Source organism: Doryrhamphus excisus, chromosome 6, assembly GCF_030265055.1.
Source record: "Doryrhamphus excisus isolate RoL2022-K1 chromosome 6, RoL_Dexc_1.0, whole genome shotgun sequence".
Lineage (NCBI taxonomy): Eukaryota > Metazoa > Chordata > Actinopteri > Syngnathiformes > Syngnathidae > Doryrhamphus > Doryrhamphus excisus.
In genome coordinates this window covers 13,400,675-13,426,439 of record NC_080471.1, presented here as the reverse complement: position 1 = coordinate 13,426,439, position 25,765 = coordinate 13,400,675, and the positions used below count along the sequence as shown (strand labels likewise).

General features: G+C 41.5%; 1 protein-coding gene across 6 annotated transcripts in view; it reads left to right on the top strand.

The window, feature by feature from the left end:
• Positions 1–292: 292 nt before the first annotated feature.
• Positions 293–25,765, top strand: part of LOC131130995 (coiled-coil domain-containing protein 136-like) — a 46,624-nt gene continuing 21,151 nt past the window's right edge. For 3 of the 6 annotated variants that reach the window (XR_009130132.1, XM_058075233.1, XM_058075236.1), the window contains exons 1-2: positions 10,905–11,121; positions 22,650–22,943. Coding sequence is in view for 5 of the 6 variants with exons in the window: in XM_058075233.1 (XP_057931216.1) it covers positions 11,070–11,121; positions 22,650–22,943 (346 nt within the window). In the remaining variant the exon portion in view is untranslated. Of the gene's footprint in view, positions 363–9,202; positions 9,364–10,904; positions 11,122–11,238; positions 11,393–22,649; positions 22,944–25,765 lie in introns of those variants that run through there. The other 3 variants (XM_058075234.1, XM_058075237.1, XM_058075235.1) reach the window with 3 other exon arrangements.

Here is a 25,765-nt window from a genome sequence, read left to right as displayed (position 1 = left end):
CCGACAGATTTAGTATCGGCTAATACCGATACCGAAAGAATTAAGTTGGCTGCATCATCGATCTCATTCAATCTACGTGTAAAAATGAATTTGTATGACATTTTTTGTGATTTGCTTTTTAGATTATTCATCAGTTAAGTTGGACAGGAAACCAGTTTAAGCTTAAGTATCGATCATTTTACTTTGGTATCGATCGATATTGATTCCAACGTTAGGATCGATATAATTGATATTTGGATCGATCCGCCCACCTCTTTGCCTGTCACTCCGCACCTGCGGCAGTGATAAGTGGAGCTAGCCTGCCAGTGTCAAGCGGTCTCGGAGTCAAAAAAGAAAAGAAAGAAAGAAAGAAAGAAAGAAAGGTGAGAGAAGAGGGGCAAACGAAAAGGGTATCAACGTGTGACCTGTTGTTTTGTAACATAGCCAGGCTGTGTCGTGGAAATTCACCTGTTAGCTGCCCACAATGAAATAGGCTAGCCGTGTGTAAACAGGTTGTGTTAGCTACACCTCACTCCTTTTTAACCAAAACATCAGTGCATACAAGTTACGTACTGTATGTATTAATGAATCAGGTAGATTTACTGTCAATATACTGTGTAAGTTTTGCATAAATGTTAAAAACATTTTTGAATTTTCCAATGAAATGACAGCGAGTGTTGAAATGGTCTTTAGCACATTTGACCCATTTAACAGGAAGTTGGGAGGTCACTGCAAGTTTATTATAATTAGTAAAATAATGTTAAAGCAAATATAATTCTTGTGCTAGTACTTTGCAGTAGTCGACAACTGCACTGCATCATAGCGAGAGCTGTTTGTAATAGTTATCTCATTTAGCGACACTAGAAGGTCCAAATATTACCAGTAATATCATAGTACACCACTGTTTCATGTTTTTATTGCCACTGTTTTTATAAAGGTGGACTTTTCAGTTTAGCTCTGTGCATTAGACTGAATCGTCATCCACACGAATGTGTTAGAATATTTTATTACATTTCCTCCTTTGTAACGGTTTAGCAACAGCGTCATCCACCTGTGACAGCCACCACAACAAGAAAAACAACGACCGGTGATGAGTCACCAACACCACAGGAATACAGGTGAACATTCACCTCCAGATCACACATCATAAAGCTTGCAAATACGCAGGAACTATCACACTTTACGGTCACACATCGAAGTAGTGATGTGTCGGTCACGAACGGATCATCTCTTAAGAGCTGAAGAACAGAAGCCGGCTTCCATAACAGGGACCTAGTCTGTTTTTTTTCCTTGTCTTGTTTTCTGTTAAAGGCAAGTCATTGGTCAAGATGTGTGATGGTGTCTATGTGTTCACGCTCAGCATCGGAGGGACGAGGTTAAATACACACAGTCCCAGTGTTTCCAACATGGTGACTTTGTCGTTAAATCTGTTGACATTCCAAACCCTCTTGGTGACATACGTATTTTCTCAAAAGCGACTAGCGACAAATCTGGCGTCTTGCGGAGTTTTTTGGTATTTGGGGACTTAAAAGTGAACGTATAGTATTCTTCTGAGCTTGTGTTCTTATTGGTCTTACTAGGCACAAGCAGGCAGTGTACAGTCAGCTTCCGCGGCACACTGAGAGCATAGTAGAGCTCTACGCATCCATGAATCACACAACCGCGAAGCATGTTGCTGCCGGGGTGGATCACATGCCAGGATTTTAAACGTAAATGTGTCTTCATTAAATTATTACTCTTTGCACTCAAGCTCCACTTACCCGTAACTGTGTCAGAATGTGTGATGATGGCATGTTGTGTGATCAGTCCAACAAGTAGTCCTAACCACAAGATAAAGGGTGGAGGCTGGATACTTTGAGAGGCGCTGGCACAGATAAAATATTAAAATTATTTTATTTTGATGAAGTGAGGGTCAATTTTAAATGAACAACCAAGAACCAAAGTTATTTGTGGTTCAAAACTTCAGGTGTTTTAACTCACTTCACAATATAACAGACTGTAGAAACAGGATCAGCCAATCTTGTTGACACTGTTGTGTTATTGTAAATGGTTAGAAATTTGCATACTGACATTTGACCTTTATTGAAATGGATCTTGAATTTTGTATTTTATAATATATTAGAGCACGGTGTTGTAGTGGTTAGCGCGCAGACCTCACAGCTAGGAGACCAGGGTTCAATTCCACCATCGGCCATCTCTGTGTGGAGTTTGCATGTTCTCCCCGTGCATGTGTGGGTTTTCTCCGGGTACTCCGGTTTCCTCCCACATTCCAAAAACATGCTAGGTTAATTGGCGACAATTGAATTGACTGTATTTATTCCAAAAGAATGGGTTTTCTAAAAAGAGATGGAATTTCCATCACAGCATTGAAGTTTTCAATATTCATGGGTCATCTGGTGATAGAGAATCATGTGTTCTTTTTCACTGTGTGACTATCTGATAGACAAATTAACTGGGGATCTGCCATCACACTGTGTTTCCAAGCTTTATGCAAGCTTTGCTATCATGCACACAATATGTCACACAGTCCCGAAGAGTGTGTGTGTGTGTATGTGTGTGTGGGAGGCAGGATTTTTTGCTGTGAAGATCTCTTGGGAGAGAAAACCACCCAGATTGGTGTGATGTTGAGACACACACACACACACACACACACACACAGCCACCCACACACATAGAAAAAGATACACAGGGAAGGTGAGATATACAGGGTGTGTTCACAATTGGCATGTTTGCGTTGGTTAAAAGCACTTGTTCTCAATTATTTTCTGTCATGCACCTGCTAGGTGAGGGAAAAAAAAATCATGCCGGGCTCATTTGAAATCCTATTGACAACCTGATAATATTTTTTACTTGTACAAACCTCTGTATGAGTTGCTGTCACCAAATTGTAAACATTGTAAACTACGTCGATATTGCTATATATTTTTTAATATAATAAAATAATATATTTGAATACAAAACGGGCGGCACGGTGGTCTAGGGGTTAGCGCACAGACCTCACAGCTAGGAGACCAGGGTTCAATTCCACCCTCGGGCATCTCTGTGTGGAGTTTGCATGTTCTCCCCGTGCATGCGTGGGTTTTCTCCGGGTACTCCGGTTTCCTCCCACATTCCAAAAACATGCTAGGTTAATTGGCGACTCCAAATTGTCCATAGGTATGAATGTGAGTGTGAATGGTTGTTTGTCTGTGTGTGCCCTGTGATTGGCTGGCGACCAGTCTAGGGTGTACCCCGCCTTACGCCCGAAGACAGCTGGGATAGGCTCCAGCACCCCCGCGACCCTCGTGAGGAAAAGCGGTAGAAAATGAATGAATGAATACAAAACTTTGTGTTATTAGTTATCATCAACAGTTCAGCTTTTTCTTTCTACATTATGCCTTTTACTCTATTTTACACATTTTTGCCAATAATAAACAAGCCATGGGCTGCAAATGTCCCCGATGCTGCACTTTGGAAGCTCTTGATCAGTGTTGAGGGTGTAATGTGAGCATTCTTGACTATTTAGGTTGTTACCTTCCTTGCAAACGATGGTAAGATAAGTATATAAGCTATAACAGTGGTTCTCAAACTGTTTACAGTTACGTACTCTTCATACATTTAATCTGAAGCCATGTAGCCCCTACTCAGACTTAAAAAATAGAAACCTTTTTTATCATAATTAACTTGAAATATTGAACAGAATTAATTGTTAATTAATGTTATAATAACCCCGTGTTAAAGTTATATTTTGCATGGTCACAAGTCTCACATGGTCTCATAAATCGATAAGTAATCATCCTGTGTATCTTTTATTCCAGTCTGATGTTGGCATCAAGGGAAAAGTGTAACGATGATGCTGAAGTGCTATCTGAAGTACAAAAATACTAGTGATAAAGCCTAATTTTCGGGGGGTGGAAATCACTTCTTGCATTTTGAGACATTAAGGCACAGTCATAATTGTGAGGGTTTGGTATTTATTGATTTTATTCTTATTCATTTACCCTGTATGACAATAGGTGTACCCCTGGGGGTATGCGTACACCACTTTGGGAACCTCTGAGTTCTAAGATATGAGACAGAATATAAAAATAAGCCACATATTCAACCCAGCAGAAGGCATGTTGGTTGGAATATCTGAATTATGTCATATATTATGTCATGAAGGCTGTCCAATCAAGTCCTTACTTTATGCTATACTTAAAGTATGTTGTTTACTGTGCAGCCTTTTGTCACATGACAAAAAAAGCAGTGTGAACATTAATTATCTTGTTATAACCGTAGATGTGTTAATTTAGCCTACTTTGTGCCTCCTCACTGTTCTATTCCACACAGTAAAAAGTGTTTTTGATCTTTTCCTCTGTGGCTCAGGGAGCACCATTTTAATGTGCGTCTTGATGAGCTACTAATTATCCCAGGACCTCATCCAGTCTCTTTGGAGCCTCCTCCTCACCCAGGTTGGCATGGTGACTATAGAGGGATGGATGGTGGAGCATACCACCATAACGGGGCCTCCCACTCTTCCCTTCAACACAATTTAACTATTTTTATATGTGTGTTTGTTTAGGACTACTGTATATTAAAGGATATTATGGGAATGTTCTGACCCCTTCCGGCAACTTCCAGTCTGATTTACAGACTCCTCTCTCCCTACTTCCTGTTTATGGTGCCATGGCAATTGGCCATATTCCCCTCCTCCACCACTATATAAAACTGTGGTGCATTCAAAATGAGTCCGAGTAATACCTCTCTGATTCTGTGCAACATTTCAGCGATGAACTAAATGTCAAGATTTATAAATGCGTTATAAATCACCTAAAAAATAAATCACCTTTTATAAAAAAGCACCTGCGATTTATTTTAGTTGCTAGGCAACCGAAGTGCGCCACAGTGATGCTGTTTAGAGTTGCTGGCTGGCTGGCTGGCTGGCGTGTGAATGGGATGGCGGGATGAATCACTGTCTTTTATGGCTCTGAGGTTCCATTACATGGCCAGCTGACAGTGGCAATGATACACTGCCACTGCAGAGTAATTATACAGGGTGGTGCATCATCTCAATGACTTCATAGTGTCGTCAGCCTACTTGAATAATGCTGTAGCACAGCTAACGAGAGATTTAAATAAAATAGACTGGACAATTTTTTTATTCATACTGTATATAATTTTTTTAATTTTCATTTACATATTTGTGTTGGCAATTTGTGGCAATTTTTTTGTAATTTTTATTTATTTTATTTTTTTTACAAAACTGGTGAGACCAGCCATGTTGTTTGGCCTACAGACAGTACCACTGAGGAAAAGACAGGAAGCAGAACTGGAGGTAGCAGAGATGAGGATGCTGAGGTTCTCATTGGGAGTGACCAGGATGGATAGGATCAGGAAAGATTACATCAGAGGGACATTACATGTTAGAGGCCTTGGAGATAAAGTCAGAGAGGCCAGACTGAGATGGTTCGAACTTGTACATACGTATATTGGTAGAAGGATGCTACGTTTAGAGCTGCCAGGTAGGAGGCGTAGAGGAAGACCAAAGAGGAGGTTTATGGATGTCGTGAAGGAGGACATGAGGGTAGTTGGTGTGAGAGAGACAGATGCAGAAGACAGGGTTGGATGGAGGAGATTGATTTGCTGTGGCGACCCCTGAAGGGAAAAGCCCACAGAGAAAGAAGAAGATACGATATACTGTATATATATTTTTATAAACAGTGCAAATATCAGATGGTTAATTATTCACATCCTATAGAAAGAAACGACTGATTTCTAATGTATTTTAGTTGTAAATACAGTAAACCTCGGATATATCGGACTCGGATATATCGGAAATTCCCTCACAATGGACAGATAAAAAAGAACCGATTTTTCCATAATGCATTTCCAATAAAAATTCATTGCATATATCGGATTTTTTATAACGGATTTCGCCTATTTCGGACAAAATCTCAAGTCCCGTTCCAATGCATTTCCATTAAATTTCCCTCGCATATATCGGATGGCCGCATCGTTATGCTAATCTTGTTGATGTCACTGGCTATTGTCTTTCTCCTGGCTCCAGATTTAGGACAAATATAAAAGTGAGTGACGTCAATAATACTAGCACAGCAGTGAATGAGATCTTAACCTCACTATTGGAAATAACGTAGGCCTGACGGGCGTAACAGGGCCTAGCTTAATTAACAATTTGTTATGCTCAGAGTCCAATAAAGTTAAATTCTCATTACCTTACGTCTCTTTTCATTGCCCAGTCCAGGTACATTGGAAACATAGTCAAGGAAGTGCCTTTTTATAACGGATAAAATCCGATTTACATAAAACGGACATTTTCCGGTATACGCATATAACGGATTTCGCTTATATCGGACAAAACCAGTGGGAACAATTGAATCCGATATATCCGAGGTTTACTGTATAAGAAGATGCATTGACATTTTCATTGTTTTCTTTGCACCATCACTGCTTGAAAGCCAGAGCTGGCCCTATTTACTTGTTATCAGATCTATAAACATTACAAGTTAAAGAGTCTGTCCATAAAAATAAATCATAATCACACCAAAATTATAATAACAATAATAATATAAAAGCTAAAAAAAATAAACTCACTTGTCCCAGCCAGGTAGAGCGTCCAAAAATTCAATATGATTCAAAAGAGGTCTCCACGTCCTCTCAAATGCACTCATGTAGCCATTGAGGGAAAATGGAAGCATTTCTAGCTTAATGGAGAGTAACACCTCCCTTAGTCACTTGCCATGTGAAGGAGGTTGAATTTTCCAATTAAAAAATATGAGTCATTTGGTCAGCACGGTGACAAAGGCTCAGACCATCTGCATGGTTTTGGTCGGAAGGCCGTGCCAAACCAAGTCAGAAAAGGCTCGGCAGAGATATTGGTACTATAAGCTTTTTTAAGAGGGTTTGTTTTTGTATACCGCATACCTGGCAACAAAATGAAACAGTGGTGAATGGAATAGATGCATTCATTATAGTATTTATGATAATAATACAATAAAATTGAAACTGTCAACTTTCAACACAAGTCACAGTCATACTAAAGCGATGAGAAGAATGAGGAAAACTCCCCCAGGACATTTCTAGAATTCCTCACATAATCGCAGTATAACAAAGACATATTTAACTTCAACCATGTCCAAACACTAGCATACGAACCAAAACTTCACAGAGGGTTTGGGGGAGCATTTAGTGGTTTATGTGTATATGTGTGACTGGGGGCCGGATGTTGAATGGCAAAGCAGACATTTTCTGTTTGTGTATTAATGTAAGCGTTTGTGTTACACGCTCACATTCCTGAGGCTAACACTGAAGAGCTGTAGGCGCCGGGGCTATGACTTCGACAATGTGGACAAAACAAAGACACTAGTATGAGTGAAGAGGAGAGAATGACCTCATATTGTGCTGGATGACTCCATGTTGCTTCCCAAACATCTTTAATGCCACTGCCAACGACTGCACCAAAAAATGGCAAAGAGAAAGAGAGAGAAAAGAAAAGCATTCTTTGTAAATTTACAATAATAATGTGTTTTCTTGGCAACAAAAAGTCATAATGTAATGGGAGTGAAGTTGTACCATTATGTGAAAAAAGAAATAAAGCTGCAACTTTACCACTAAAAAGTACCATTCCAACTTCTTGTATAATTGTATGTTTACTATTGGAACATTATGACTTTTTACGTTTGCGTGTACCTTTGTGAATTTATTGTATATTTTTGGGAAATGTACAACTTTTTTTCTCACACCATTATAAGTACATTCTAGAACCATTACAGCTTTATTTGTGCAACAGTGTGAGTTTCTAACAGTTTTTAAGGCAACCTATTTTGCTTTTTCCATTTTTCTGACCCATAAATGTAGTTAGAATGTTGTATTCTCGTGTTAATCGATGCCAAAGTTTTAGATAATGAGGTTTGCACATTTGGAAGTGAGCCCTGAAAGAAGTTTGGAATGACTCAAAACGCTGGGTTTCAGAGGGCGTTGCAAAACTGTTCTTTTGTGATGTCACTAAGGAATGGGCTTCTTATGGGCGTGGCTTTAGGCCAGATACAATCTCCGCTACTAAGCTCTGCTACTCTGTTTACTCTGCTACGAGGCAATTTCAGGCTGAAGTTATTGAGCAAGAGAAAAATATTTTCCTCTGTCAACAGCATTTCACACGGTACTGTTTTTGTGAACATGAACGTAAAATATCCGCCAAACTCTCGTTGAAGCCAGAAGCAGCCCGCTCTCTCCGGAAAAGTTGCAATAATGTCGGACACACTGTGTGTCCATGCGGTGTCCTCATGTCCAGCTTCTGAGCTCCACCCCACCAACAGTGCCTCTGACAAAGTGTCTCCGACAATGAGTGCTCCTCCTAAGGCAGTCGAGGTTGGAGGTGTGCCCACACATTCGGCTTCTCCTGAGCTCAACAGCACCAGCAGTGCCTACCTTACCACTCTTACACGGTAAGTCAGGGGTCTCCAGCCACTAGCTCATGAGTTTCCATTCGCTCCTAATCACTTTTCAATTAGCTTATTAATTCCTATATACACTATATTAGAAAGTAGTGGTCATTCATAGATAGAATGCACTTTTGGGTGTGTGACCAATCACAGCGGAGTGGGCTGTTGGTGGAGTAAATTAAAACAGACACGGCATTGGCATGAAGCACAAATCCAAGGAAATACAGCTGGAATAGGTGAAGATACTGGAAGATCTAAAAAGTTTTCTGGAAAGCAGTTGCCTTTTTTTTTTATTAAAAAATCCTCTCTGGTCCTCAATGGTAACGGGATCCACACTTAAGCCACAACAATCTGTGAGGACACATCAGCGGTAGCCATTGGGGTTTAATCATAGCAAAATGTAAAATTAGCTACTTTATTCTTACAGTATTAAGACTTCAGTTAAGTAGTTGTATTATTATAAACTGCTTTTGTTGTTAGTTAGTGTTGTCATAATGGCACCTACTAGCTGATGAAATATGATATGTCCCAGTGCAAGTACATTGTCTGCGAACAATCTAGTGCAGCTTTAAATAGTGAGTTGATAGTAAGAAGGTTGGCCCTTGGTTGTGATGATATCTGCATTCCTCTACTGTTAATCTTCAGCAATGGAGCCACTTGTTGTCAGCTGATTATCAACACCTTGTCAGCAATGTGCTTGTCAGCTTCTAATGCAAAAGAGTGGAATATTTAGACGCAATGCTTTCACCTCAGGTACAAGCCAAGTGTCACACTTCTTTTTTTTTTTACATTTCCTCTTTCAGATGTCGTACGTGTTGATACAGCACTTCCTGCTGTCTGACTGTTGCTGTGGTATGAATCTCCTCTGTACTACGGCGCTAAAAATCCTCCGTCCTTCATGAGAAATGTCCAGATGTGAGAGTGAAAGAAGGGTGGGAGAGCAGAGCTTCAAAGCAGGAACGAGGTGAGAGAAGCAAGCAGAAGAAGTTCAGGGATGAATGGAGTTCAGGCTGATGTTGTGGTTTTCTACTACTGCCAGTCTGCTGTGGAAGTCATTATTGTTCTAAAGTCATTTTGGCTTGTAGGTTCTCTTTGTGTGTTCAGGCAATCAAAGATGGTGGCCACAGTAAGACATCAACCTGTCATTTAATGTTTCAGGGGCCTTGTGTGGGTTCTTTGCTTCCTACGCCATATCAAAAACAGTCATGTACAGTCCGGTCTACAAAAAATGGTACACACTTTTAGGGGACTGACAATCACAAGATTGGTTGAAAAACAGCTCCTAAATTTGGGGTACCCAATGGTTTTTGGCACGAGACACGTGGATTTTGCTGAAACTGCTTAGCTACTACAGAATTTCAAGTCCATCTGACTTATGGGGGCCCAACTTTGGGGTGTAATAACAGCGCCAGTGTATGGTGTATTTGTCTGAAAAATACAAGTACAGGCATCACAGTAGGGGTGTATGTTTTGACAAACTTTCACCCTTTTGTAGAGGATTGGAAGATATATTTTACACAAACAAATTGTGTTACATGAAACAGTTGTGACCCCATGGGGTAAATAACATTTGTCATTTGTCCCCTATGGATTGTGATGGTCAAAATGTTTTGGAAGGTATGCTAGCATAAATGTAAAAACAGATATCCCAAACTTTTATAATTGTTAGATAAATAATCAATGACTTCTGGACTCGTCTTATGTTAAGATGCATTACCAAAGTAATTAAACTCTCTAATTTATGTCTGCGGGCTGCACAGAGGACGAGTGGTTAGCACGCAGACCTCACAGCTAGGAGACCAGGGTTCAATTCCACCCTCGGCCAGCTCTGTGTGGAGTTTGCATGTTCTCCCCATGCATTTTCTCCGGGTACTCCGGTTTCCTCACACATTCCAAAAACATGCTAGGTTAATTGGTGACTCCAAATTGTCCATAGGTATGAATGTGAGTGTGAATGGTTGTTTGTCTATATGTGCCCTGTGATTGGCTGGCGACCAGTCCAGGGTGTACCCCGACAGCTGGGATAGGCTCCAGCACAAAATGAATGAATGAATGAATTTGTCTGTATTATTGCCTGTAAAAAAACTCACTAAAAATACATTGTGACAAACCATAGTGTGATTGTTGTCACAATGTATGTATTAGCTACTGTATGTCAGCAATTGAAATAATAAATAATAGCTTTAACGTAAAATGCTTTGTCATGTTGCATCTTATAAATAGCAATGTAGTGCCCAGACACCAGGTGGTTAAAATAGGAAACAGCAAGAAAATGGACTGAAAAGAAGGAGGGGAAAAAATAGAATGCTGCAAGGGAGGGAGTGTGTGAGTGTGTATGAGAGAGAGAAAGAGAGAGAGAGAGAGAGAGCAGGAAGACGGAGGAGCTTGCCGTCTGGAAAACAGCATCTTTTCCCGCCACTCCGCTCCTCCCCTCCCGCCCCCTCTCGGCATCGCTCCCACGCTTTAGCTCCTAAGATCCCTCCCCATTTCTCAGGAGGTGCAGCCTATGGAACTGTGTGTGTGTGTGTGTGTGTGAGAGAGTACTTGATGCTTAGCACCTCCTATTTGTCCCTCTCTCCCTCCCTTGCAGCTGTGGTGGGCGTGTGGTGGCGGTCGTAGTGCTCCTGACCCTCTCTGCCGCCCACACGCTCGTTTGTTTTGAAGCGGGCTATGGATGGATTGCGTTTACCTCCACTCATCGAGGAGGCTTTGGACTCTACAGGTCTGTACCGCTTCGTCACCGTGTGTGTGTGTGTGTGTGTGTGTTTGTGTGCGGTGTGATATTGCGCTGGCTATTTTTAGCACCCGAGTGTTGCTGTTGGAGAGTGACGGATGGATGGTGTAGAGAGGATGGTGGAGGAGGAGGAGGAAGGAAGATGAGGAGTTCAGGAGGTGGGGAGATTATAGAGAAAGTGTATGAGGAGATGTAGACTAGTTGACTGGCTGGCTGGGACATGTTTGATATATGATTGATGGAGGCAACACACTAGCAGGTAAGGCAGAAATTGCATGTAGCAGGGAGCTACTTTTAGGGTATTCATTTAGCCGTTTTTTGCTTTGGTAGCAGGGCCACACAAAAACAATTCAGGTAATTGAACCTTATGCATTACAGGTGACACATATTGAAATATGCTTGAATTGTTGTTTAATATGCAGAGTATTTAAGTGTTATATAGGTATACTTATTTGCTAGTGTTTTCATAGGTGTTTGTTTGTTTGTTTGCTAGCATGGTTACACAGAAATGAGTCAAGTCGAGTAGGGCAGGGGCACAGATGAATAAAGAATATTCAAATTTGGTTTTAATCTGGGAATTTGTTTTGTCTTGGAGTGTTATTGTGTGCGTTTGGGTGCTTTATTGGTATTTTGTTGGTAATGTTTGTTTGTTTGGTAGGGAGGTTACACACAAATTACTTGATTTCATGTGAAGGTTGAGTCCATAAAAAATCAGAATCAGAATCAGAAATCAGAATCAGAAAAGGGGTTTATTGCCAGGTATGAGCAAACACATACAAGGAATTTGTTTTGGTATAGTAGGTGCAGGCACATCTATTAAAAATACAAAATATCCAAAATAAACAGTGCTAATCTGAATGTAATCTAAAGTGGCATTGTGTGCATTTTTGTACTTTTTTGGAAATGTTTCCATCCATCTTTGTTTGGTATCAGGGTCACACAAAAATGACATGAATCCTACCATGAAAAAATCCTAACAACAAAATTCCAGCATATACAGGCAGTGTTTACCCATGAAGGTACTCATCCAAATGATTCATTTCCATATTTTTGGCTGTTAAATTTGATTGATGTGACTCTGTTGCAATATTTACTGTAAATGCTTCATATTTGTGTCCCATAAAGTTTGAACTATGTTTGTGTGTGTGTTTGTGTGCTTGCAACAGATAAACAGATAACTTAAGAATGCATACTATGTTGTTGTGTTTGGCCCATGTGAATGAAGAACTGCTCTAACTGTATCTGGTTTTAATAGCCATACAGAGTTTGTGTTTATGCGAGTGTGTGTGTCAGCAGGATGTTTATTAGTGTGTATGTGTAGGGGACCAAGAGGGAAAAAAACCCTCACAGGTTAATAACCTTCTGACCAGTGTCCAGTATGTGGCTTCCTCTTCCTGTGTTGGACTGGTGTCCTATAAGTGAACTTGTTGCAAGCATGCTGTGTTGTGCTGGAGCTAATTGCTTTATTTCCATTGTGATTTTTATAACGCTGAGGAGAAATTCTTTGCTTCAGAGAAGCTTCATGTTGTTATCCCTATCCCAACTCCCAGGGCACCTCTTTCAGTCTAAGCCCAAGGTTTTTTTTTTTTCCAGATGTAACTTTATGAGATGTGGCAAATGTCTGGTTTAATGCAGTGTGACGTTTAAGTGAGTGACATAACAAGAAGAGATGTGCAGCCAAACAGAAGTGCATGCTGGGTTTTTTGTTTTTGGATTGAACCAGTGGAAGAAATGCCAGGAAAGGAAAATATATATATATGTGGTCACTTTGGTTTACCGAATTTGCAGTGGTGTTTTTAAATGAAAAAAAAAAAAGCGTTTGTCCACGAACCACTCGATTTATTCCATACATGCTACAGTCCTCCAACATGCAAACGCCACACAGAGATTCCCAAGCGGAGAATCAAACCCAGGTCTTCCCAAGCTCCTGCTTGTGTGGTCTACATGCTAACCACTCAACCACTGTACAGTCCTGCCACAAGGGCTGCATACTGACAATCAAAGGATGCAGTGGGCGACTTTGATATTTTAATGTAATTTCGTAATAAGCCCTGCAATTGGCTGGCAACCAGTCCAGAGTGTACCCTGCATCTTGCCCGAAGTTAGCTGGGATATACCCCAGCATACCCCTGCGACCCTAATGAGGACAAGTGGCATAGAAAACAAACGGATTAATTAATTAAAAAGGCTAAAATAAGCCTTTATGTACTGTACATTTAAACACAAAGCTTTGTGTTATTTCCACTTTTTCCTGTTTTTGGTGGGTTTTTGGTTTACATTTTATTCCTACAATGTATTGCAGGCCAATAAAAAACAAGCCACAAACTGCAAATAGCCCCAGGACCACATTTTGGACACCCTGGCATTTAAGTTACCACTACTAGCATATGAGCTCCGGTGCTAACATTACATACCACAATAATGCTAGGTTAGCGTATATCCTGAAGAAATCTAATAGTTTAGATTTTTTTAGGCTTTTATTTTTTAAGATGTGTAGCAAAGCCTGCCTTTTTTTTAAACAAAGAAGTGGCCGTATACATATTTTTTGCTTTACCTGGAATCTATAACTCCAACCATTTCCGGTCGCCTCTTTACGTAAGTTAGCTGTCCTTAAAACCTGAGAAAATATTTCCTGGAATCCATTGCTCTGTGCTAACACGGTCAAATCAGAGCAGTGAAACAGTGCTCCCTGAAACGTAGCGTTCAGAGCCATCCCAAACTTCTTTCAGGGATCACTTCCAAATGCGCAAACCTCATTGAAACGTTGGCATCGTTTAAGACAATAATACAACATTCTAACTACATTGATAGGTCAGAAAACAGGAAAAAGCATAATATGTCCCCTTTGGAGCAAAACAGAGTAGAGGTGCTGCCGATTCAGTTTCAAACAGTTTCTCAGTCTGAAGAATAAGAATTTTGAGTCAATAATGGCTATTATGGGATACACATTACTACAGTAAGAGCACTGTAAGGATTATGTTTATTTATATAATGTATGTACCATCACAATAAAATAAAATTAAACAGCACCATCTTCTGGATCTATTTGGGAACTGCTTGCCAACGTGGTGATTTGACTTTTACAAGCTGTTTGTTGTGTTTCACAGCTCTCAGCCACCATATTGCACCTCCTACGTGTATGAGCCAGCGACCATGCAGCTCCCTGCTTTCCCACTGAGCATCTCTCCACAGCGCCCACACACACACACACACGCACATGTACACGCAAACATAATCCAATCGCAGTTCACGCCAACCTTTTCACCTGCCTCAGCCCACATTGTTGTTCCTCTCCTGGCCTCCTCTTTCCATCCTCTCCTCTCCAATGTGCCATCATGCAGTGGAGCCTCACAGACTCGTGTCATCGCTGACATCCCCAGAGGCTGCACACGCACACATACACAGAATTTCTTTCAGCGCTCTGGAACTAATAAGCAGCAGCAGAATTGGTACACTCGATGAACAAACTTTGGAGCTGTGGGAGCAGCACAAATCTGTAAAAACATCAGTGCTGTGAGATTCTCATGGAGGGAAGCTCAAGTGAAAATAAACCTTCAAGGCCCCAGGGCTTTTCATTCCTTTTTTTTGTCTTGAGAGCTAAGCCAAAAGCTCCATCAAAAGTATGGTAAATTTCAAAGTTGCGTTGCAGAACACGTGTCCACCTTTGGTCTAATGACCAATGTAACTGTACAAGGCCTTTTCTAACTAACAGTCACTCAAGTGTAAAAAGAAGTTTACTACGACCACACAAAGCACAGTGTTTAAGAAAGGACCGAAAACCTCTACCGAAAGCAGTCAGCATCTTGAATTGCAGGTTTTAACAGTCTTAGCTGTCATACAAGTGTAAAAATAAGTTAAACACGCGGCCCGCGGGCCAGATGTGGCCCGCAGGACACTAGTTTGAGGCCCCCGCCTTGATATGAAAGTGAATGTTAGTGCGGCCCGCGCAAGTTTGATATGGATGCTGTATGGTATCATGTACCCAGAAAAAATTATTACGTTTGATTAATGTTTTAGTTATCCTCCCTATCTGTGTGGAAGTGGTAAGTTTTTGGCTATTTAAGTTTAAAGGAAATAACTTGAAGGCTACCGTTTAGGTTGCTAGCTCTCTAGTTTGCGAGTTAGCATGTGTCTCAAGACCCTGCAGTTGCGCAATATGTTGTAAATAAAAAGAGTATAAATGTGACTATAGTCGTGTTTTGTCATGTCTACAGGGCTCTAATAATGCTTTGTTAATTTTAATCTGACAAAAATAATTTGTCTACCCACCAACTATATGTGGTTTCTTAAGTTTTTATTATTTGCCGTTTTATTATTATTATTATATGTATTTATTTATTACTGATTGATTGATTTTCTTTATTCTTGATTTGTTTATTTATTTTTCATCTCATTTTGTGTAGAAAAATAAAAAGTAAGATATTTGAGAACAGTGGAATGTTTTATCAGAGCTTTTCTTGTAGAAAATTGGAACTAAAGTGAAGTTTTAAAAAAAAAAATGTTTTTAATAAATGCGTTTTTTTTTTTTTGGAAAACCTGATGCGGCCCAGTCTCACCCAGACCCGAGCTCCAGTGGCCCCCAAGTAAATTGAGTTTGAGACCCCTGTTCTAACCCCAACCCATCATTCTAACCCCAACCCTAATCTAAAGGTCCCACTCTAATAGAAAGAGCTCTCAGAGTGATTCAGTGAAATGTAAAAAATATGAAACACGTTAAATACTATGAATTCTTCCATTTGTGTCATTTTCCCCTTGAGGATTTGACATGCTAAAGTCGAGCCATGTCGTCCTTGTGTTTCACACAGGTGACGTAAAAGCTTCAAAAAGAGATTGGTGTCAGGTGGGAGGCGCTGATTTGCGATCAAATGGATTATTAGCGCATGGCTTGTCTCCCAGCTTTGTTCTCTTGCTATTCATATACGTATATCTCCACGGAATAACATCGCATCAGGAAGGGCTAGAATGCACTAAAAGAGATGAATAACATTATGTACCAATACATGTGTTTATGTTTGCGTTCTCATCTAATGAGGCCAAATGATAGCATGCATCTTTATGCCGTTGACCCAATTTTTTGTTAGAAGTGCAAATATGGATTCTCCACTGGGGAAGATCGCTTCCTTTCTGTAATTCTACATTTCATTTTTTTGGCTCAAACAAGACATGATGTGCCTCTACATAAATACATAAATTACCTCATGAATTAGAAGCCAACAACAAGAGAACCTTTCACCATTGTGACTTTCCACTCTTGTCCCTGCATGCACGTCACCACGGCGACCGATATGACTTCACCTTGCCACTTATTTTTATGAGCAGCAGATGAAGCATCCAAACTATGACTTCATTCTCTTGCTATTCGATTCCCACCCTCTCTCCCCGTTTTTGCTTTTTGCTCCCCCACCCAAATACTGCGTATAATGTGTTGCTGTGAAAGTGTGTGCCAGTGTGCAGCTCCATCACTAGTGTGCAGGCTTCAAAGGTGTGGGGTGCATTATTCATGACCTCCTACACAAGGAATACACAGTGTACATCATACACTGTGCACTGCACTCTGGACAGGCTCATTAAAATACTAGGTCACTGTATTACACAAGGGTTCGTGCATAACCACAATCACAGGACACTTCATTAGGTACACCTGCACAATCTATTGTCATGGTATAATTCGGTAAACAACTCTTACATATAACCTGTGTATATTTCTTCATAGATACAATGGTGCAAATGACATGAACATATACATAACTATGGCCTCATTGATATCTGAATTTAATCTGAGGCAACAATTGAGAGAGAGCTTGACAAAGAATGCTGCCTCCTGCAGCAGTGACAATGTGTTTGGCTATGGTTTTTGACATGATTTTGGTGGAGGTGCAAATGTGGCAATGGCTCACCACATCCAGCAGATGGTGCACTGGTGAAAAAAGCAGTTTAGCACGGTTGTGTGCCACCACAGAAGGCTTGTACATGGTGGGTTCTTTTTTTGACTTTCTGAAGAAGTAGTCCTATTGAGCGTGTTAGGCTTGTGGGACTCCTGGAGCAGCTGACAGGAACCGCCAGGCTAAGCTGGATGCGGCAAAAACAGAGAGAGAGTTCTGTGAAGCAATGGAGTACCACTTTCGGCCATCCTCGAAGAGGTTCTGACAAACCTTCCGCCCTTACAAGGGTGCTGGAGGGTACATGGGAGTTTGACCGACTGGTCTACATGTGAAAAGGCATTTGACCATGCCCCTTGTGGTGTCCTGTGGGTTGTGCTCCGGTAGTATGGGATTGGTGGAGCGCTACTACGTGCCATTCGGTCCTTGGCTTGCAATGCCAGCAGTAAGTCGAGCCTCTTTTTGGTGAACATTGGCCTCCCCCAAAGCTGCCCTTGGTCACCAATTTTTTTGTGTTAAGCCTATTCAATAGAGTCCATTTTGGGGGCCTTAGGATCTCGTCTCTGATATTTGCTGACGATGTGGTCCTGTTGGCTTCATCATGGCCTGGGACAGTTTGCAACTAAGTGTGAAACTTCTGGGGTGACACTCAGGACCTCCGCATCCGAGGCCATGTTTCTCAGTCGGAAAGGGTGGATTGCACCTGCGGTTTATGAATGAGGTCCTGCCCCAGCTGGAGGAGTTCAAATATCTCCGGGTCTTGTACACGAGTGAGGGAAGGTTGGACTGTGAGGTCAACAGGTGGATCAGCGCAGCATCAGGAGTAATTTGGTTGCTGTACTGAGCCATTGTGGTGACAAGAGAGCTGAGCCGGAAGGCAACGCTTTTAATTTTCTGGTCTGTCTATGTTCCCACCCTCATGAGCTTTGGGTCGTGACCGAAAGAACGAGATTGTGGATACAAGCGGATGAAATGACTTTCCCCTGTAGGGTAGCTCATAGAATGAGGAGCTCAGTCATCCGGAAGGGACTCAGAGTAGAGCCGCTGCTCCTTCACATCAAGAGGAGCCAGTTGAGGTAGCCATCCAGTCCGGATGCCTCCCTGGTGAGGTGTTCCAGGCACCCCCAGCAAGGAGAAGGCCCTGGGGCAGACCTAGGACACGCTGGAGGGACTAAGTCTCACAACTGGCCTGGTAACACCTTGTTTTTGTCCAGGCGGAACTGAAAGTCCTGAGCCAACTTGCCCCATGACCCGGACCCAGATAAGCAGAGGACAATGGATGGATGGATGCTGAGTGTCCCATTACTAACTGTTATACTATGTTGACATAGTTCATTATAAAGAACTCCAACAGTGGTTGTCTAATACATTTGTATGCTACTCTATGTTCATGTTTGGTAGCTAGTTACAAGCTTAATGGTGAAAAGAGGTTAAAAAGTGAAGCTATTTTGTCCAATGCGACAATGGAGAATTTGATGATCCCTTAGCTGAAATTTGAAGTTTTCTTGGCAAGTGAGCATCAGTCAGTGGGAAGCTCATCACCGGTATCTTGATGGCTCTTAGCTGCCGCTGGCTGTATAAGCAGCTCTGGCTCACCATCCTTCACATGGCTTACTTTTTTTTTTTATGACAAAGTCATTACACCAGCATGAAAATTTAATGACAAAATAGCCCAGTGCCCATGAAAGCCCTCACATGGCCTCTCCACGGCTGCATTGTTTAATGAAGATGGTTATGCAATTGGAAGAAAGGAAAGGCTGCAAAAGATGTGTAGCAAATATGGAGCGTAATTGTGATGGAAGTAAGTTACATCTTGCAAAGAGGGGGGTGGGGGCAATAAGGTAGAAAAATAATTATGGCAAGAAAGACAAGAATCCCCTGAGCCAAGATTACATCGGTGAGACTCACTTTTAATTAGGCAGATTTTTAGTTAATCCTCTGCAAGGTCCCCTGCTGCACTTTACTTTCCTCACATCTTTTTCTATTTCCAGTCTCTCAGCAAGCTGAGGGAATATGTGAGAGATAAAGACATCCCTGGTCACAAAATTGGTTACAGCTAATGAAACAGAGAGCTGTTTTATTTGAAAGATTGTGGAATGCCCTTTCGTTGTTGTGCTAAACAGTTTTTTGTGATTTATTTTGTAGTATATGTTTATTTATACTTATTCTGTTATATTTTGCACCTTTTACAGCATTATTCATCCTTATATAGGCTTTAGGGCTGATTGATCGCATTTTGTTCCGTAGTTAACTAATAATTAATCCCATTTAATCGCAGGTGCAAAAAAATTTAATCTATAATAGGTAGGAATATAAATCTCTTTGTGGCAAACAATTCAATACACAACTACAACGATAATTACACACATCAAACTGTATGTAAAGGGGGTGGAGGTGGGGGGGGGCAGCTGAGAGGTTAGCGCGTGCATTGCATGGATTTTCTCCGGGTACTCCGATTTCCTCCCACATTCCAAAAACATGCTAGGTTAATTGGTGACTCCAAATTGTCCATAGGTATGAATGTGAGTGTGAATGGTTGTTTGTCTATATGTGCCCTGTGATTGGCTGGTGACCAGTCCAAGGGTGTACCCCGCCTCTCGCCCGAAGACAGCTGGGATAGGCTCCAGCACCCCTCGTGAGGATAAGCGGTAGAAAATGAATGAATGAATGAGTGCTTCAGTACCTTCCTGCTTCTCTCTGGCAAGTCTTTGGTCTTGTTGTGAGAGCCATCTGTCGGGTCTTTGAAACTAAATGTACCAATCAAAATACAGTTTTCGCTCTCCATTTGTGCTCCATATTTGCCCGTGCTTGTAGCTGCTTCCTGAATTATGGCGTCAGCCGAGGGTGAAACTGTGCGTGTTAACTCTGACAATCCTAATTGTGTATTTTCTTCCGAAAGTAGTGCTTTTTTAAATGTATCACTGTATACACAGTGATGTCTCCTTTATTATGCAATGCAGGCCCCTACTGACAGCTACCAAGCAGCAGTCAATGGGGGCTCTGCATAGCTGAGCAGCCCATCTTAATTTTCCTCCTGTTATTAACAGCTATTTTTATATGTTAATCTTCCAGATTTTGTGCGCATAATGCGGCCCAACCGCAAGAAGGACGCCCACACATGTAATACCGCCGAAATCCTGACATTAGGGACTACGTCGGCATTTTTGGAAAGTTTTGTGTAACCATGGCGACACCATTAATGAAAACGTTCAAAAATATATGGCCACTAGATTAGGTACACCTGTTCTATTTTTAGAAACACCACATGCCAGAGAAAAAACGCAATCCATCTCGGCTCTCACTCTAACGCTAGAGCATAGGAGGTTGAAAAATCACTTTTTTTTGCAAACAACTCTTCCTCATGGCCACAGCTAGCTTGACTTCTTTTGGTGGAAACGTAGGAATCTTCATCCCCTTCCAAAAATATCCCACTTATGGCTGAGAGATGTACGGATTGCCTTCTGTGGCCCCTAGAAGTGACAAAAGTAAAAAAATTCTCCCATTGACTGCCATGTTAAAGACGCTGTCGTTTATGTTTTTGACTCGTCCTCTTGCGGTCATTTATCAACTGATTTGCAAAACAAGCAGATCTATGCGAAGCCCCAAACCTCGGGCCACTCACGGTCGTCTTGTGGTGTCAATATCTCGAATCGTTTGGCCGTAAGAAGCGTCTGTTCAACATGAGGCATTCAGGCTTTTCAGTGATTTGTGCTCATTCATTGTCAATATGGCCACCACCTGCTGCAGTAGAATGGAGTTTACACATTTTCTCCGGCTGTGTGTAGAAGAAATGTGCGATTACAATGATTCCCTTCCCAGCTGATACCATACATCTCATACATCTCATCTGGGAGATTTTAACAGTTCTACCTTTCTAATGAAGTACAGTGACTGCAGTCACCTCAAATGACTGGAGTATCAAAATAACATTTTCATGGAATATATCATACAGCATTAAGCTGTCATAGTTTGGTATCGACCCGCACCTCACTACCTCTCTGCCCTTTAGTACGGCATGACAAGGCAAGTGCTGCATGCAATTGTAAAACAACACATGACATCATGTGCATCATCTTTGCTTTTTTGCTAAATTCCTCATGTAATGTTCGCATGGCATTGCTCGGCGGCGTGTCACAGACACCGGGCCCTTTTGAGGTTCACAGCACAGGTTGCATGCCCATCAAAATTTCCTCGGGAATATTCTAGTTGCAAAGTATGTTTTCTTCTTTTTAAAGGGGATATTCTCATAGTTATAGTTATATATCGGTTTAGAAAACCCATTTAAGATCTTCTAAATATGTTTTTTTTTTACACTATTAGAGCCCCCAAGACATAAAATAACACCTATATATTCACATTTACATTTTAAATTAGTATCAGAGTTGAGTTTTTCCTTGTTGTGGCATATGGTCATAACAGTAGCTTATTATTACGGGGATTATTATGGGTATTGTTATGATGTTATTATTATTGTGCCTGTTGTGAGATAAGTTATACCTGCAATAAAAGCTGGTTGGTGCTTCGGTGGTGGTCTCACCGAATAATTAATGACACCGAGTGACCACTGTGGAATACTACATCCACAAGTTGGTGGTCTTAATGGCTAATATTGTATTTGTATTTTGGTTCCTTTAGCTATTTTTATGCTTGAAAATGTTAATTAATTAAATTAAATTAATTTAATTTGAACAAATATTTGCTAATAATACTAATAATAGGCTGTTGTCAACCATGAAACAGCGATCATTTGTTAATTTGTGTTTGGAAAATCACGATGTGGACGTGATGTTCAAACTTCAATGTAATGAAGGACAACTGCAGTTTTTTAACTGAAAAAAAACCCCAAACATTTGTAAACACAACAATTTACAACCACCACTGGCTATATATGAGTCTAGCTTGATTGCTAATTGTTGTGGTTGGAAACTTTGTTGCCCCTGGCAGCCAACACACAATATATTCTCCTTTTAAATGACACTCTTGTTGCTTCTAATTCAATGCCTACTGATGCAAGCTCTTTCCCCCTGGCTGAAAATCAGGTCTTTACCTTTTGTTTTTCCTTAGCGGCTTGTGATGTTACGTTCGATTGAATCGTCTTCATGCATCTACATTTTGGTTGTGTTTGTCATATGTGGTCTATGAATGGAGGCATGTGTTATTATTCACTGAGAGATGCATTGCTGAATGGTGACTCACAGTCAACTCTGCACCCCCTCTCCCTTTCTCTGCATTGTCAGCTCACTTACACCACCTGCTGGGCTAATATTATGACTCAGGCTGCAGAGGGGAGTTTGGGTAATGAGGGGGTAAAAAGTCTTAGTTCTCTAGCTATTAAAATAACGTGTGTCTGTGTATACCAATGACTCACAACAAAGTTGTCTTTGCTGCATCCTTCTCGGCTCCATTCTGTCAAACATCTCCGCTCCAGCCAAATGATGAAAAGGTGGCAACCACTTTGAATATTCAAATCTAGGCCTCAGCACAAAAGTGTCTTTAATCACAAGAGGGTGCTATTGATTTAAAAAGAAGAAGCAAGACAATGGGGGCTGAATCCAAAGCTGGACTGAATGAAAGGAGGCTCTGTCACCTGTGAGCTCTCCCTCCATCAGACGCTCATCACTTTCATGTGCTCTTCAGATGATCTAAGCGAGCTGAAAGCAGACAGCGGCCCCGACTTGGAGCACATCACCGCCAAGGAACGAGGCGTCCTGGAAGAGAACAACGAGAAGGAGGACATGGAGCAGGAGAGAGCTCGGGATGAGGAAGAGGAGAAGAAGCTGAAGGAAGAAGGAGTCGAAGATGAAGAGAAGAAGCTGACGGAAGAGCAGGAGCTGGAGGAACTGAAGGGCCAGGTGCTGCAGCTGCTGCTGGAGTTGGAGGACGCCAAGGAGACGTCCAGCAAGCATCAGGAGAGCTTTTTGGAGCTTCAAGGTGAGACGCCATGCATGTTATACACAACATCCAGTCTAGATGGCGCTGTTTATCTTTCTAAGCGTTTGACAGTGGACCCTCGAGCTCTAGTGCATTCAAGCTTGTATGAGAGGTTAAATGTTACTGAAAACATTACAGTTTGCTAACATTCATTTCAACTGGACAAATGTTTTCTTGAATGCTAGTAAAGCTAGTAAGTTGGAGTCAAAATATCTGTTAAAAATTGCATGTATAATTAATCAACATCTTAAGATGGCCACGGCTTGACCCTGGAACAGATCAATGCAATATGCATTCATTTCAATGGGAGAAGCATTTCCTTTCCAACAATGGATTGTATTGCCTTAAAACTGGTAACATTTGTGGTCCAACCCCATTTTTTTGTGATAATACCCCTTGAACAAAATTCAATAATGCGTGGCGTCTGCATGTCACACAAGATGTCAACATTTTTTCAGTTTATGTTACTTTTTACACTTGTATGTTGCTATTAAGAATGTCTGTGCATTTAATGCACAATTTATGACCTCAGTCCAGGTTCTACTCTGCCTCTCGCCCAAAATCACCTGGGATAGGCCCCAGCAACCCTAGTGAGAATAAGTGGCATAGAAAATAGATGGATGGTTTATGACAGCCACAGCTTGACCCTGGAACGGATCAATTCAATATACATCCATCCGTTTTCTGTACCGCTTATCCTCACGTGGGTCGTGGGCATGCTGGAGCCTATCCCAGCTGTCTTCAGGCGAGAGGCAGGGTACACTCTGGACTGGTCGCCAGCCAATCACAGGGCACGTATAGACAAACACACCATTCACACTCACATTCATACCTATGGACAATTTGGAGTCACCAATTAACCTAGCATGTGTAGCACATATGAGAAATGCAAGAAAAGGTAAAGATTAATTAAATAGAAGTATGGACTAGCTCAGAAGATCTATGCTCGGCTCTAGGGAGGTTGAGGTGCAGTAATATCACAGAAGACACAGTAATCAAAAGCAGTGGCTCACTATTTAAACAGTTAATTCTATTTGGCCAAATCAAGTTAAAAAGTTTGATTATCGTTTTGGGGGTTAGCATAACAATGAATCGCATTACAGCGGCGAAGGTTGTTGCCGATCGCATTGATATGCTAACGCTACATAAGCTAACCACACACACAACAATAGCATTCAGACTCACCAATTCCCCTCGTAATTCAGTCCCCGCTAGAACCCAGATGTCTGCAGCGACGGTACGCGGCTTCTACAAGTTTTATAATGCACAAAGTTTTAGAGAACGATCAACAATATATATATAAGTTGAAGTAGTTTGTTCGAGACTAACCGTGTTAGCAGCGTCTCCTCCCCAGTGTGTGTGAGGGAGAGCGCACCGGTGTATTTGATTGCGGCCCGGGCGAACCTGATTGGCTGAGACGCAGCGCAAGCGGAAGACGGAACGTCTTCCGTCATGTGACTGGGTTGCATTCACAGACGTTATAAAAGACCGGGGAATATTTTTATATTATATAAATGTTTAATAATTTTATTATAAAATATATTTTCATTATTTTCCAAGGATGCCTAACTTCTATGTGGGTTACATCCTCCCCGCCTTAATTCGTGCACGTCCCGATGCATGATAAATTTATGGACAACGGTTAATAATGACTGGGTAACAAACTGTCAGATAAACTTTGTAACATAGTTTGGACCATAGCAATTACGGGATTACCACGAGTGGGATAAGTGAGCCTTTTTGGTGGTACTCTCTGGCGTTGTGAACGTCTAACAGGGTCAGCAACGTCTAAGCCATTCGAGGGTTCAACAGTAATGGATGCGGCTTCAGAAGGATCTTCGATAAATATTTCAGATTCAGTTATTGGTAGGTTAGTAGATAGATCAGGTAAGTCATTAAGATTTTCATTTTCAGTTTCAGCAGGTTCAACGTCAGCAGGTTCAACATTTGCAGTAGGTTCAGGTAAGTCTTCATGGAATTCAGAGTCTTCACCGCCCGGCTCACTTACTGGAAGTGAACTGTTGGATGGAGAAGGTGTCTGTTCTGTTCGGTTCCCAGGTTCATCTGGACAATCAGGCAAGGATGTACATTCAGTTTCCTTCTCTGCGGATTGAACGGGAATAGGAAGTTGATATTCTCCCTCCACAGTAAAACGCACAGGAGGTGGGCACTGAATGTAAGAAACCATATTCTCATAGTCTTCTTCAGCAGGTTCGGTGGAATTATCGAGATTGTGGCTCTGCTGCCGAGTTCTGGGCCTTCGGATAGGTGAGTTGTCAGCAGACTGGGAATCATTGTCATTCAGGAACCCGCAGGGGAGTAGAAGGTCCCGATGGAGTGTCCTTGTTGGTCCGTTACCGCTCTCGGGTTTGATTTTATAAACTGGGAGATTACCAGCTCGATGGACAACAACGTGGACTTCTGGTTCCCATTTGTCGGATAATTTGTGTTTTCCCCGAAGACGGACATTCCTCACAAGTACCCTGTCCCCAGGTTCGAGTGCAGAAGGGATAATACGGCGATCGAACCGGGCCTTGTTCCGGTCAGCAGTTTTCTCAGCATTTTTAGAAGCAATCCGAAAACTCTCTCCCAACCTTGATTTCAGCGCTTTGACATAGTTTGAATGGTTTGTGTTCTGAGTTTCACGCACAGGGAGATTAAAAGCAAGGTCTACAGGTAACCGTGGTGTCCGACCAAACATTAGCTCATAGGGGCTGAACCCTGTGACCTCATTTTTAGTGCAATTATATGCATGAACTAGCGGCTTGACATGTTCCTTCCATTTGCTTTTCTGTTTTTGCTCCAAGGTTCCCAGCATCGCC